Source organism: Megalobrama amblycephala, linkage group LG4, assembly GCF_018812025.1.
Source record: "Megalobrama amblycephala isolate DHTTF-2021 linkage group LG4, ASM1881202v1, whole genome shotgun sequence".
In the NCBI taxonomy this organism is placed as follows: domain Eukaryota; kingdom Metazoa; phylum Chordata; class Actinopteri; order Cypriniformes; family Xenocyprididae; genus Megalobrama; species Megalobrama amblycephala.
This window is the reverse complement of record NC_063047.1, coordinates 47,095,394-47,109,348: the sequence shown is the minus strand read 5'-3', so window position 1 is coordinate 47,109,348 and position 13,955 is coordinate 47,095,394. Positions and strand designations below refer to the sequence as shown.

The following is a 13,955-nucleotide window of genomic DNA, read 5'->3' as shown; positions in this document are numbered from 1 at the left end:
CCACTAAAATTTAAAGCCCTATTTTGAAATCAAAATAGTTTTTGTCCATGCTTTGAGACCACCAAGGCTTTTTTTTCCATTGAGTTTTTTCTCCAGTGACACATTTTTGCCAGCTGAATATTCAACAAAGGAAAATCCTTCACAGCTTCACTTTCATTAGTGAACTTTTAAATTTCATTATTTCAAAGTTGATATAAAAACTGCCTTTATGTGCAATTAAAATTATTGCTAAACTCAGTTGTATTTGAGTGCTGATTATTAAATAAATTAGATTAATTAATTATTAAATAAACTTTTCTTTCATTTTCCAAAAAAAAAAAAAAAAAATATTTCATGAATTTTAAAAATTAATATTAATAAATAAATAAATAAATAAATTTATTTATTTATTTATTTTAATTATTAATTAATACATTATTAATCATTAATATTTATTTAGTTTTTTTTTTCATTTCATTTGCATTTTTTTATTTCGGTGCATCACTACTAATAAAAGTGGATTAAAATCCATTTAATATTCACAGATTTAGTCTATCTCATCCTGGAAAACAGAGCAAAAACAATGAAGAGGTATAATAATCGTATAATAACCAGGTGATTATGTAATAGTTGCGAAAGGCCTATTGTGAAAAGAAGCACTTAGAGAAGTAACAGACAAACTGACATGAACATATTCACAGTATCTGTTGAAGTGGAGGAGTTTGTCTGAGCAGGTTTCCACCAATCACAGAGCTATAAAAAGGTTAAGAGATTACGGCACTCCACATCAAATCCAGCAGGCCAGAGCGCTGCAAAAATCATTTCAGTAACTCTCTAACACTCCAGAAAGCTTCACTAAATCCCCCCACTAATGTGAGAATTCCTGTTCCCTCGGCCGTGGACACACACCACATTTAATTTAAAATGCTCAGCACAAAACAGGAAGTCATAGATCAAATGTTGCTAACAAACCTAGCTTAAGTTAAAAAAAGTTTTTTGGGCATGTTGCGCTACATTTTGAATCAGTATTTAACGGTATGTATAATTAATGGCTGGTGTACCTAAGTCTCCAAAGTGTACTGCCTCCATGTGGCTAGGCTGTTTTTTGAGGATAGCAGTGCGGCCACGAGCAAACGAGTCCATGTTGGCTGAGATAGCATTGATGGCCACATGGCTGGGTCCCGCCGCCTCCAGGATAGCATGATGATTACGGCCGCTAAGGGAGGGGGAGTGGGGCGACACTGGGGCTGGAGACGGACACACAGAGAACACGCATTAATACACAGTAGAATTCTACATTTTGCTCCACTTCCAATCTACAAACCTGCACTGCTAATCTTGGTAAGAAATGCTTACCACATGCTGATAAACCTCCACATGTCCTCTCCAGGCTAGTTATTAATTTAAGTCTATTAAAGCTTTTGGGTGTTACAACCCTAGAAATGGTATAGATTTTTGAAGAAAACGTTCTAGAGTGTATTACACAGAGTTAGCAGAAAATACTCCATTTAATTTAATAAATTCTTATAAATAATTCTTATATATGTATAACATATGTGCAGAATTTTGAGAATATGATTGTCCAGGACACATTTTTCACTTTTCAAATAAACTCTACAAATTGTAACCCTGGTCACTTTCCCTATTTGTTTCTTGTTGTGCAGCCAATGAATAGTCATAATATTGTTCTACATATCAAACTTAGCAGAGACATCCCAGAATCTCAAATTAGTCTTAGGGGCATTTCACACAGAATATGTTTTATGAAGAAAAAAGAAAAGAAAAACATTAACAACCTCAAGATGGATGCATTTTTTTAAAATGTTATCAAAGTCCCTTTAAGACGAGTCATTTCATTCGGCGGCCAACTTTGAAACGCCTCTCGGGCATGCAGGTGCAGCTCCTATCTCTTTGAATGGGGAAACATCAAATTCTCCAAAGCTGTTCGCCAAGCATTCGATTAAATTTAATATTTAAAATCACCAATGAAATCTGACAACTGTCTCGTAAATTTTGTTTCTAAATGCTCGAAACATGACAAAAAAAAAACCAGTATTTTTCAGGATGGATCAAGCTAATGCGCACGCACAGTCCTAAATGCACGTCTCGTGTCATTTCGGAGGCGCACGTCTGACTGTTTCTATAGGAACTGGAGCTTCTAACGGCCGCTGCAGTGATGCGATGACTTTACCAATTGGCGATTGGCTCTTATTTAGAAGGCGGGACTTATTCTGCCATATTGCACGTTGCACTTTCTCCCATTCAAAACAATACGAGTGACGCGTCTTGTGTTATTCTAGTGTTTCAGAGAAAAAACAAAAGTAAAAACTGTGAGATATAAACTTGCAATTCCAAGTTTATACGACATAACATCAAATGTTGTATAAATTCGGAATTGCAAGTTTATATCTAACACTTTTGACATTTTTTCTCAGAATTGTGGGACATAAATAACAATCAAAAATTGTGAGATAAAATTTGCTATTACCTTTTTTAATTGCAAATTTGTATCACATTTTTGACTTTTTTTCTTGCAATTCCAAGTTTATATCTAACAATTCTGAGAAATAATGTTGGAAGAATAAATTGTCATATAAATTTTATATCAACATAATATTAACAGATATTAACAGAGTTGTGATATAAGTTGCAATTATGAGTTATAAATTAAAAATTGAGAGATATAGTCGCAGAATTGCAAAAAAACTTTACATCATGCAATTCTGAGGAAATAGTCAGAACCGCAAGATATAAACTTGCAATTGTGAGAAAAGCAGCCAGAATTGCGAGAAAAAAAGTTATATTGCGAGTTTATATTTCGCCATTCTGACTTTTTTCTTGCAACTGCAACTTTATATCAAGAAATTCAGAGAAAAAAATTCAGAATTGAGAGATGTAAACTGATGTGAGAGAAAAATCCACAATTATCTTTTAAATTTTCAAGCTTCCACAGAACAGCAGCTCAAGCACAATGCAAAAAAGCATTATGTTTAAAGGCCTCTAAAGGCCATTCACACCAAGGAAAATAAATATAACAATAATGATAAATATAAAAACCTAAAAATCATTCTAAATATAAAACAATAGCAGAGTCCACACCACAACTATAATGATAACACCACAGAAAAACAATATCTTTGGAATCAATTTCAGAACAATTTCCATCTGATGAATGATAAAAAGCATTGACAGCCAATCAGAATCCATCCTGCTTTAACGAGCTTGAGCGTTTAAAGCGTCAGATGACCAAAATGCAGCGCGCTCAGAATAAACAGATGTTATCAGCTGCTGGTGTGCACGCTAGCATAGTTATCTTTATAGTTATTGTTCTTTGTGTGAAAGGGCCTTTAGTCTCTGACATTTTGATGCTACATTTCCAGTCTGGGTCACATGACAAGGAACTCAAACTATAACTTGATACAAATTAACCTGGTCTAGAACATTAGCATGTTCTTTGACAGCCCACCATAACATCCCAAATCTGACAACAATGAAAAAGCACCATCACTCTCACCTTTGCTGGCTTTGGCATCTGCTGGTCTCTCAGGTTCCTTTCCTTTAGCTGTGAGATAAAGAACATAGGGAATATAATTTATAATTTACAGCATCTCTTGTCCTAATGATTATTCAGCACAACAGCCATTTGAGAACCAGTCACTAGTTACACCCATTACTAGATGCAATTGCACCAATCCACACATCACTCATTTTTGAGTTTTTCCACAGCATGTTTCCTTGAATTATTTGCATGGGGTGAGGCCTTGCTAGAGTCTGTCAACAAAAAACACCAGCGGCAAACAAACAGACCAGCATCAGAGCACAAAACGACAAGCATGTCCATCATCCCAATCACTGTTGGCAGGAGTGCAAGCAAAGAGTGAGGATGATATTTGTCTATACAGTGAGCAGCATGTATTACATCATTTTAAACATAACTTCATCCATTCAATCCTCTGCTGTGCTCATAACGTACATTAACTCGCATATCTCTGATGGATGAAGAAAACAGACAGTATAATGACAAGACTGCATAACTGAGGACAAAGATAAAGGAGGTTCCTGTTAAATAGGACACGGGCTAAGAGGGCATCCTTCCTTCCCTCAGGGCAGAGCCACACTGACTGAAGTCACAGGATACATGTATATGCTCTCTGGAATTATGGGAAAGATCGGTCACTTTACTTAGTAAAGATACAAAACTGCAGATCAATTCTTATGGTTTATTACGTGTGAACTAAGACAGCAGCAGCATTCCCACACTTTGGACCAATGAACTCTCATGCTTTCCAGTTGTGTAAATACCAGATAAGGGGGGGAAATGTATAAAGATTTATACATTTACTCTTAATAAAAAAAAAAAGGGGGAAATAGAGGGATGAACGTCTGGACAAATATAGGCTGCGTCCAAAATTGTATACTCTCTCTAGTTTTATAAACAAGTATGTTCTGTATATTATGAATGTGTGTAGTATTAATGTAATCAAATCCTCTCCCGTGGCCTCATGGGATAGTAAAGTGTCTATAGTATGTACACTTTGAAATCTCACCGGAAGTAGTAGTCATCCGAGTACTTTTCATCTACTCTTTTATGAGTACTGTGAATTCGGACATACTTCTTTTGTCACATACTGTTTTTCACCAACTATATAATAGGGAAGTATGTGATTTCGGATGCAGCCATAGTCGGCCAGGGGGCCCAGTAGGGGGGGCTCAACAAACTTCTGTGTGTATGTCATAATCTTAATTAAAGGGTTAGTTCACCCAAAAATGAAATTCTGTAATTAATTACTCACCCTCATGTCGTTTCACACCTGTATGACCTTCGTTCATCTTTGGAACACAAATTAAGATATTTTTGATGAAATCCGATGGCTCAGAGAGGCTTCTATTGCCAGCAATATAATTAACACTTTCAGATGCTTCGAAGCTTTACGAATCTTTTGTTTCGAATCAGTGGTTCGGATCGCGTATCAAACTGCCAAAGTCACGTGAACTATTGAAATTTAGAATCACTTATGACGTAACGAAGCCTCGTTTTCTGAAATCACGTGACTTCGAGCCACTGATTAGAAACAAAAGATTCGTAAAGCTTCATGAAGGAGTGTTTTGAAATCGGCCATCACTAGAAATTGTTGAAAAGTCATTATTTTGGTGCACAAAAAGTATTCTCGTCGCTTTATAATATTAAAGTTGAATCACTGTAGTCACATGAACTATCTTTAGCAGCTTTCTGGGCATCTGAAAGTGTTAATTATCTTGCTGTCAATGCAGGCCTCACTGAGCCATCGGATTTTATCAAAAATATCTTAATTTGTGTTCTGAAGATGAACGAAGGTCCTTACGGGTGTGAACGACATGAGGGTGAGTAATTAATGACAGAAGTTTCATTTTTGGATGAACTAACCCTTTAAGAAGCTAAACAAAACACTATAAATATAGGGCTAGATGTACAACATTAAACTGATATCATGTTTTTAAGTTAATTTTTATCATCTTTGAATGAAGGGCCATCAAAATATTGTCTTGGTTGAGTCAAAAAAGGTTGAGAATTACTGGTCTAAATGCAATAGATACAAGATATCCATTTGACCTTTGAAAATCTAGCTTGTTCATACCACCAGATCAAAGATATGAATGAATGACATTCCTTGCCAAACACTCAATTCAAATGGGATAAAAAAATATATAGTTTTTGCTTCTATTTGAGTTTATTTCAGTAGGATTCTATATGATATCATAAAACGATTCTTGTTTCATTCAATATTATGAAATTCCAACATGAGGATTTTCTGACATGGTTAGCCTAACTGTCAGCACCATGAGTGTTACTTCAATGTTAAAGCGAACATCTAAAAGAACCGGAAGCTGTGTTATTTTAACAGAAACATGCAACTATAATTAACAAGTGTTCATCTGGTGGTCTAAATATCAAACGTGCACTTGAATGGGGAATATCAATCCCTCCGTACACGGTGTACAGAAGATATGCATATGCATAAGAGGGATTATGCGGCCAACATAAAGAATAAAAGAGTTTTGATGTCACATTCATGAGGACGTGAGCTCAGAATCGGTCCAGAAAAGCCCATACTGTCCGGCGACCATCCCATCATCATCGAGCGGAGCACTTCCTTACCTTTCCGCCTGAAGAACGACATGATGAATCTGAAGCTGTGAACGCTCGCTCAGCTCAGAGACAACATCCCGACAGCTCCCGACTCCCTTCATTCATAACACTCTATCACGCGCAGCTTTCGCTTTGATCGTCTACACCTGCGGTCACTGTCAAAACCGAAAAATGTCCAGTCCCTTCTCAGCTGGTCCGGTCGCCATATTGTCAATAAACGCCTCACTTCCGGAGTGTCTGCGGCACAGCGCTTCTGCTGGAATTATGGGAAAAGACCTGACAAATCAAAAGACTTAATTCCCATACATGCCACATAAGATTGCTCGTTTATACTGTCTCGTGAAGAATATACTGTATTACATTGTGCGTGCTGCAAGGTGACATTCACAACATTTGTGTCTGTGTCACTCCAGTCGTTGTGGGATGGACTTGAATGATTACACGTCATGTTTTGCAACTCAATAATTGTCTTTGGACATATTGAATATTTTATTTAACGAACACATTACTAGTATTACATAAACTTAACTTAAACTACATATGTAGATTTATTGCAATGTGTGCCTTGCCATATTAGTCTGGTTTCTCTTTTTTTCCCCCTTATTTCATATAAATATCTGAGTTTTTATCCTTGCTTGCTTTGAAACAGTATGTATAGGAATGGTATGTAATATGTATAGTGTATAAATAAAGTCACCATGACGGGGGGGGGGGGGGGGGGATACTATGGAAGTCAATGGGGTCCATCCGCTGTTTGGTTACTGACATTCTTCAAAATATCTTCTTTTGTGTTCAGCAGAAGAAAGAAACTCACACAGGTTTGGAACAACTTGGTGACAGAATTTTCATTTTTTGGGTGAACGAACCCCCTTTGATGATTTTCATGACCTCATATTAACTGAAAGACAATGTGGAATATTTATACTTTAAAGGTGCCCTAGAACCCTTTTTCACAAGATGTAATATAAGTCTAAGGTGTCGCCTGAATGTGTGTGTAAAGTTTCAGCTCAAAATACCCCATAGATTTTTTATTATTAAATTTTTTAACTGCCTATTTTGGGGCATAATTAAATATGCAGCGATTCAGCGTGCGTCCCCTTTAAATGCTCGCGCTCCCCGCCCCCGAGCTCGCAACTATAATACATTGCATAAACTAAGTTCACACAGCTAATATAACCCTCAAAATTGATCTTTACAAAGTGTTCGTCATGCAGCATATCAGATCATGTAAGTATAGTATTTATTTGGATGTTTACATTTGATTCTGAATGAGTTTGAGGCTGTGCTCCGTGGCTAAAGCTAACATTACACACTGTTGGAGAGATTTATAAAGAATGAAGTTGTGTTTATGAATTATATAGACTGCAAGTGTTTAATAATAAAAATAATGACATGACTCTAATCTCCGTGAATACAGTAAGAAACGATGGTAACTTTAACCACATTTAACAGTACATTAGCAACATGCTAACAAAACATTTAGAAAGACAGTTTAAAAATATAATGATATCATGGATCATGTCAGTTATTATTGTTCCATCTGCCATTTTTCGCTGTTGTCCTTGCTTGCTTACCTGCATAAAATCTGTGTGCAGCTCCAGACGTTAATACTGGCTTGTGTAATGCCTTGAACATGGACTGGCATATGCAAATATTGGGGGCGTACATATTAATGATCCTGACTGTTGCATCACAGTCGGTGTTATGTTGAGATTCGCCTGTTTTTCAGAGGTCTTTTGCACAAATCAAATTTACATAAGAAGGAGGAAACAATGGTGTTTGAGACTCACTGTATGTCATTCCCATGTACAGAACTCTGATTATTTAACTATGCCGAGGTAAATTCAATTTTCAATTCTAGGGCATCTTTAAAAAATGTTTTTGTCAGCAAGACTATACAATGATGAGCATTAAACATCATGACCAGTTACAGATTAAGTGAATATCATTGATCATCTCCTAACAAGGCCACATATTCAAGTCAGGGTAGATTAGATGGTTTTCGTAATCAACATGTTGGACGCAGGAGAAATGAGTTTCTCTGAGTTTGACAAGGTGACTGGGTCAGAATATCTCTGAAACGGCAAAGCTTGTGTGTTGCTTCCAGTCAGCAGTGGTGAGAATTTACCAACAGAGGTCAGAGGATGGACAAACCACAAACAGTGGCAAGGTGTTGGGCACCCAAGGGTCATCAATGCATGAGGGCATCAAAGACTTTCCTGTCTGGTCTGAGCCAACAGAAGTCTATACTGTGGCACAAGTCATATAAAATGTTAATGATGGTTATGGGAGGAATGTGTCATAACACACAGTGCATCACACTCTGCTGCGTAAGGGGGTGCATAGTCGCGGACCAATCAGAGTGCCCATGATGACCCCTGTCCACCGTCGAAAGTGCCTACAATGGCCACACAAGAGTCTGAACTGGACCTTTGAGCAGTGGAAAGTCACCTGGTCCGATGAATCCTGTTTTCTTTTACATTACATGGATGGATGTGTACATGTGTGCCATTTACCTGGGGAAGTGAATTGCACCAGGATCCACTTTGGGATGATGACAAGCCAGAGCAGAGAGTAATGTTCTGAGCAATGTTCTGCTGAGAAACCCTGGGTCCGGCCATTCATGAGGACGTAACTTTGACACATGCCACATACCTAAACCTTTCAGCAGGATAACGCACCCTGCCATACTGCACACATTGTTCAGGAATGGTTTGAGGAACATGATGAAGAGTTCAAGGTGTTGCCCTGGCCTCCAAATTCCCCAGATCTCAATCCAACTGAACATCTGTGGGATGTGCTGGACCAATAAGTTTGGTCCAAGGCGGCTCCACCTTGCAACCTACAGGACTTGAAGGATCTGCTGCTAATGTATTGTTGACCGAGAACACAAGACACCTTCAGGGGGCCTCGGCAGGTCGGCTCTGTTTTAGCATTATTAGGCAGGTGGCCATAAAGTTTTGGTTGATCGTGTATAATTGTGAACTACACAAAAGCTATTTTGTTTTGATAATGCTCTGAACCCTTCTATGACAGAGACACTGGGTAATTCACATTATGTCTTGTTAAATAACACATTATGGCCTGGTTTCACAGACAGGGCCTAGACTAAACCAGGATTAGGCCTTAGTTCAATTAGGGTATTTAAGTAGCTTTTATAAATTGTACCTGTGGAAAAAAAAAAACATTACCGATGTGCATCTTGAGAAAAAAACAAAGACACTGACATATTTTAAGATATCTCAAACATGCATTTTAGTCTGGGACTAGCTTAAACCTTGTCTGTGAAACTGGGGGTATGTGACACAGTTAATTGTGAATTTATCTTTTAAATGTGTGTGAATGATGTCTGTGCTGCCACCTTTTAGTTAAATAACAGCAATTACAAAGTATAGAAAATAAAATACAAAACACTTCTCCATTAAATTTTTTTTATTGCATGAAAATCTTGAACAATGCCAAAATATTTGGTAAACTTGTGCGCTGTAACAGAGGCAAAAACAAAAAACATTTCCAAAGTAGCTCAACTTGACATGTTCTGTCAAATTTCTAATTTTATAATTTCCCTTTATTTTCCCTTATTATTTTCAACCGTTAAAGCATTTATCTGAAGCAGTTTCCTGCTCTGAGTGTCTTCTCCCGGGAAGAGCGGTTAGCATCAAGCAACATCCATGCAGAAAACACTTTGGACGTCACCATCATTGTTGCACTGCCCAGGAGTCCATCAAACAGAGAAGAAAAACTGCTAAAAGAGAATACAAGTCAAAACAGAATTAAAAGAAAGATAGAAAGACAAGAAGATGAGATGTTAACGTGCATTTTGCCAATATTATAACAAAAAGGCTCTATGGTGGATTATTCTCACCTCTATGATCGGTTCACGCTCATTTCCCCATGGCCTGCTCAATGGCAGTCACAATGGCTCTGAACTTCGAGTCTGTGTCAACAAACCCATCTCCATTCTGTCAAAGAAAATATCAGCCAAATGTAATATATTACAGCTGTACACTTTACCATATTAGATTTGAGTAGCAAACAATTTAATCAAAAAGAAAGTCTGCACTGTGCACTAATTAAGAAGACACGCAACTGTACAATTTAAAGTCACCATGAAATCAAAATTGACTATTTTTTTTTGTAATAAAATTTTGCAGTACTCGTACAATAGTGAAGAAAAGACTTTTTCAACTTCTGTTTCATGCCAACTTTAAGTACAATTTAAGTGAGAAACAGTATGAAAGTCCGATGTCATATTATGGTTAGGGTTGCAAAGGGGTGGAAACTTTCCACGGGAACTTAACCTGGGGAATTTTGGAAATATTCCAATTGGAAACTTAACAGGAATTTATGGGAATTAATTGGAAATTTTGGGAAATGTATAATATTTATATAAAATGTATCATATAAAAACAAATATAAACATTTTGTTTGGTCATAACATGAAATAAGTCATTTTTTGCATTCAATTAATTCTAATTTAGTAAATATGTAAAATAAATATATTTTTATTGCAGCAAATGTTATGTGTTATTTATTTCAGTGTCACATGATCCTTCAGAAATCATTCTAATATGCTGATTTGATACTCAGTTATTATCAATGTTGGAAACAGTTGTGCTGCTTAATAGGGCTGCACGATATATCGCATGAGATTGTCACGCGCATTTCGTCAGTTAAGCCGGTTCCCTGATTACCGCTAAATCGTCATCACCTGCTTTCAAATGGAGCGGCATTTAATAGACAGAACCGTAGATCACTGAAAAGCCACGCAATATCACGTTCATTACCGAAGGCGATTCATCTGCGATATGAACACGATATTGCGTGGCTTGTCAGTGAACTACGGCTCTGTCTATTAAATGCCGCTCCATTTGAAAGCAGGTGATGACGATTTAGCGGTAATCAGGGAACCGGCTTAACTGACGAAATGCGCGTGACAATCTCATGCGATATATCGTGCAGCCCTACTGCTTAATATTTTTTATAACCTATGATACTTTTTTCAGGATTCTTTGATGAATAAAAATTTAAAAGAACAGAATTTATTCAAAATAGAAATCTTTTCTAACAATATCACTTTAATATCAATTAAAGTTTTTTTTTTTTTTTTTTTTTTTTTTCAATTTTTATCAATTTCACACATCCTTGCTGAATAAAAGTATTAATTTCTTTCAAAAAAGAAAGAAAAAAATTACTGACCCCAAAATTTTGAACGGTAGTGTATACTGTTACAAAAGATTTCTATTTTAAATAAATGATGTTCTTTAAATTTTTATTCATCAAAGAATCCTGAAAAAAGTATTACAAGATATAAAATAATATTAAGCAACTGTTTCCAACATTGATAATTGAGTATCAAATTAGCATATTAGAATGATTTCTGAAGGATCATGTGACACTGAAGACTGGAGAAATGATGCTGCAAATTCAGCTTTGCATCACAGAAATAAATTATATTTTTATGTATATAAAAATAGAAAACAATTATTTTAAATTGTAGTTATGTTTCACAATATTACTGTATTTTTGACTATCAAATGTGCATGTTATGGACTGGGGGAATGCACAGTGCATGCAGAGGGTGTGGCCTCAACGGCCCTGCAGTAAGTAGTGTGCTGTGTGAATGTGACTGAGGAATGTGCAGGGTAAAAATTCAACTAAAATTGCATTAAATATGGTTATTTAACCAAAACTATGCTGCAAGATGTTTTTTTTTTTTTTTTTCAACTTCATTTAAGGACCCTGTTATAGGCTAACCTGCAATTTTGCAAATTCCCTGTTTATTCCCATTAATTCCCATGGAAAGTTTACAGTTTTGAAAATTCCCAGAATTTTGCAACCCTAATTATGGTATATGTAATATATATTATATGGTAAATGCAATACATGACAGCGAGATTACCTTCTTTGAGTGCACCAACTTGCCATTTACTTCCACCTCAAGCCAGCCAGTGGTTGAGGGAGTGCCCTCACCAGTCTGAGCATGAGAAATCATTGCAAAATGAGAAAGATAATTATAAGAAAACAACACTTTGCCCATGTGTGTTATTTTCAAAATTACAACATCATAAAAAAAATAATTTAAATCACATACGATCTCAAGTTCGCCTGGGAATTCATCCTCAAGCAACGTCTTGAGTTTGGTGAACTATTTGCAAAACAAAAGAGACAGATGTCATATAGATGCACAAGATTCTTCCACAAGTTAATATTATATTATTACATTATACTTAATTATACACATAATATGAGTAAATAAAACCTACCTTGGGCCTGTACCCTCATCCACCACTAGGAGAAGAAAAACACAAACACACATTTAAATAATATTCATTGGTCAAACTGTAATTTGCGGTTTTTAACCTTAAAAAAATAAAATAATGAAAAGTGAAATTCAGGGAATCGGTGGAAGCATTATTTAACTTTTCTGATTCCATTCTGGTTGTGAGCCAAGAACGTGTTTGTTATGTAAAGTGAAAATATTTCACCTATGCAGGAATCCAAACAATTAAACTGGGGTGTGTTTCGCACAGCGAACTATGGTCGCAAGTTTCGTCGTTACCAATAGAGTTCAATGGGACTTAGGACCATAGTTGGATAACGATGATTTCGGGAAACGCACCTCTGTGCGATACTGCTGAACATAGAAACGCAAGGGTGCACCTAACAACCACAACACATTGAGCGATGCAACAACAGCAACGCTGCCTGTTCTTGTCGTGATTATTGCATGCCACACACAGAATGAAAATTAAATGTGCTTTAATAGACTAAAATCCACTTTGTTTTGTTTTTTCCCCGAACGCGTTAAGTTTATAAATCAGTCATTTAAGTGAAAAGCCTCAGGCGAATAGTTGCATAGAGCTGTAGTAAAATACATAGTAAGATAAATAACCTACCAGTAAACGATATGCACTTTGACGGTCATCCTGACAGTAGCTGCGGGTCTTGACTGGATCAAGCGGTGGTCGTGTTGTGGAGTGTGCAGATCACGCTGAACTGATGTAATGACTCTCAGTTCTAGAATATGTTTGCTGGTATTTCCTGGATTGTTATAAAAGCTTCGAGGCGGAGCAACTGGCGCACCAGCAGACACACCCCTCGCGAGACTTTATCTGCTTCCGGTACAATACTGAGCAGCCCTTTTTCTTTAAGGGTGTTTACCAAACAAGGGAATTTTTGAAATAGTTAAACAGAGCTTTGCATATTATGTACAGTCAGTTGGGCATTATCTCAAAATAAACAGGTAGATTAGAATGTGGCCGGTTGCATGAACTGCTTAGACTAGTCATACAAGTTAGTCATCTCATTTTTTTTCTAAGGAGGATTGGTAGCTTTTCTTCTCATTGACTAACTGCTAGTTGGTCAGACTAGTTCTTAAGACAGTCTTAGCATATTGGCTTGACATTTTATTGTGCAATAAATGGACATATTGATATGATTACATAGGTTTCCCGAATATGTGCTTAGTTGTGCATCATGACAATGGTCATTATTCTATATAATAATATACAGCCTTAACAATAAAGGGTTAGTTCACCCAAAAATGATAATAATAATAATAAATTATAATGTCATTTATTACTCACCCTCATGCCGTTCTACAGTCGTAAGACCTTCGTTAATCTTCGGAACACAAATTAAGATATTTTAGTTGAAATCCGATGGCTCAGTGAGGCCTTCATAGGGAGCAATGACATTTCCTCTCTCAAGATCCATAAAGGTACTAAAAACATATTTCAATCAGTTCATGTGAGTTCATGCGAGTCGAATCAGCGGTTCGGATCGCGTGTCAAACTGCTGAAATCACGTGACTTTGGTGCTCCGAACCGCTGATTCGATACACTGA

At 36.6% G+C, this 13,955-nt stretch overlaps 2 protein-coding genes across 7 annotated transcripts in view; both read right to left on the bottom strand.

Moving 5' to 3' along the window:
* Window positions 1–6,509, bottom strand: part of akap10 (A kinase (PRKA) anchor protein 10) — a 32,225-nt gene extending 25,716 nt beyond the window's left edge. For 2 of the 5 annotated variants that reach the window (XM_048189650.1, XM_048189647.1), the window contains exons 1-3: window positions 6,116–6,505; window positions 3,494–3,541; window positions 1,041–1,226 (exon numbers count right to left, since the gene is read on the bottom strand). In XM_048189650.1, the coding sequence (XP_048045607.1) occupies window positions 1,041–1,226; window positions 3,494–3,541; window positions 6,116–6,137 (256 nt within the window). In that variant the 5' untranslated portion in view covers window positions 6,138–6,505. Of the gene's footprint in view, window positions 1–1,040; window positions 1,227–3,493; window positions 3,542–6,115 lie in introns of all 5 variants that reach the window. The other 3 variants (XM_048189649.1, XM_048189648.1, XM_048189646.1) reach the window with 3 other exon arrangements.
* A 3,014-nt stretch (window positions 6,510–9,523) lies between these two features.
* On the bottom strand, window positions 9,524–13,162 carry selenow1 (selenoprotein W, 1). 2 transcript variants are annotated; one of them, XM_048189645.1, is made up of 6 exons: window positions 13,006–13,162; window positions 12,373–12,397; window positions 12,201–12,254; window positions 12,009–12,083; window positions 9,972–10,068; window positions 9,524–9,851 (listed from the first exon to the last, which is right to left on the bottom strand). In XM_048189645.1, exons 1-5 carry the CDS (start codon window positions 13,032–13,034, stop codon window positions 9,991–9,993), a joined length of 261 nt encoding a protein of 86 aa, XP_048045602.1. In that variant the 5' UTR covers window positions 13,035–13,162; the 3' UTR covers window positions 9,524–9,851; window positions 9,972–9,990. The 2 variants fall into 2 exon arrangements, with proteins under 2 accessions (XP_048045602.1, XP_048045601.1); XM_048189644.1 differs by having other exon boundaries at window positions 9,524–9,848; window positions 13,006–13,161.
* Window positions 13,163–13,955: the final 793 nt, after the last annotated feature.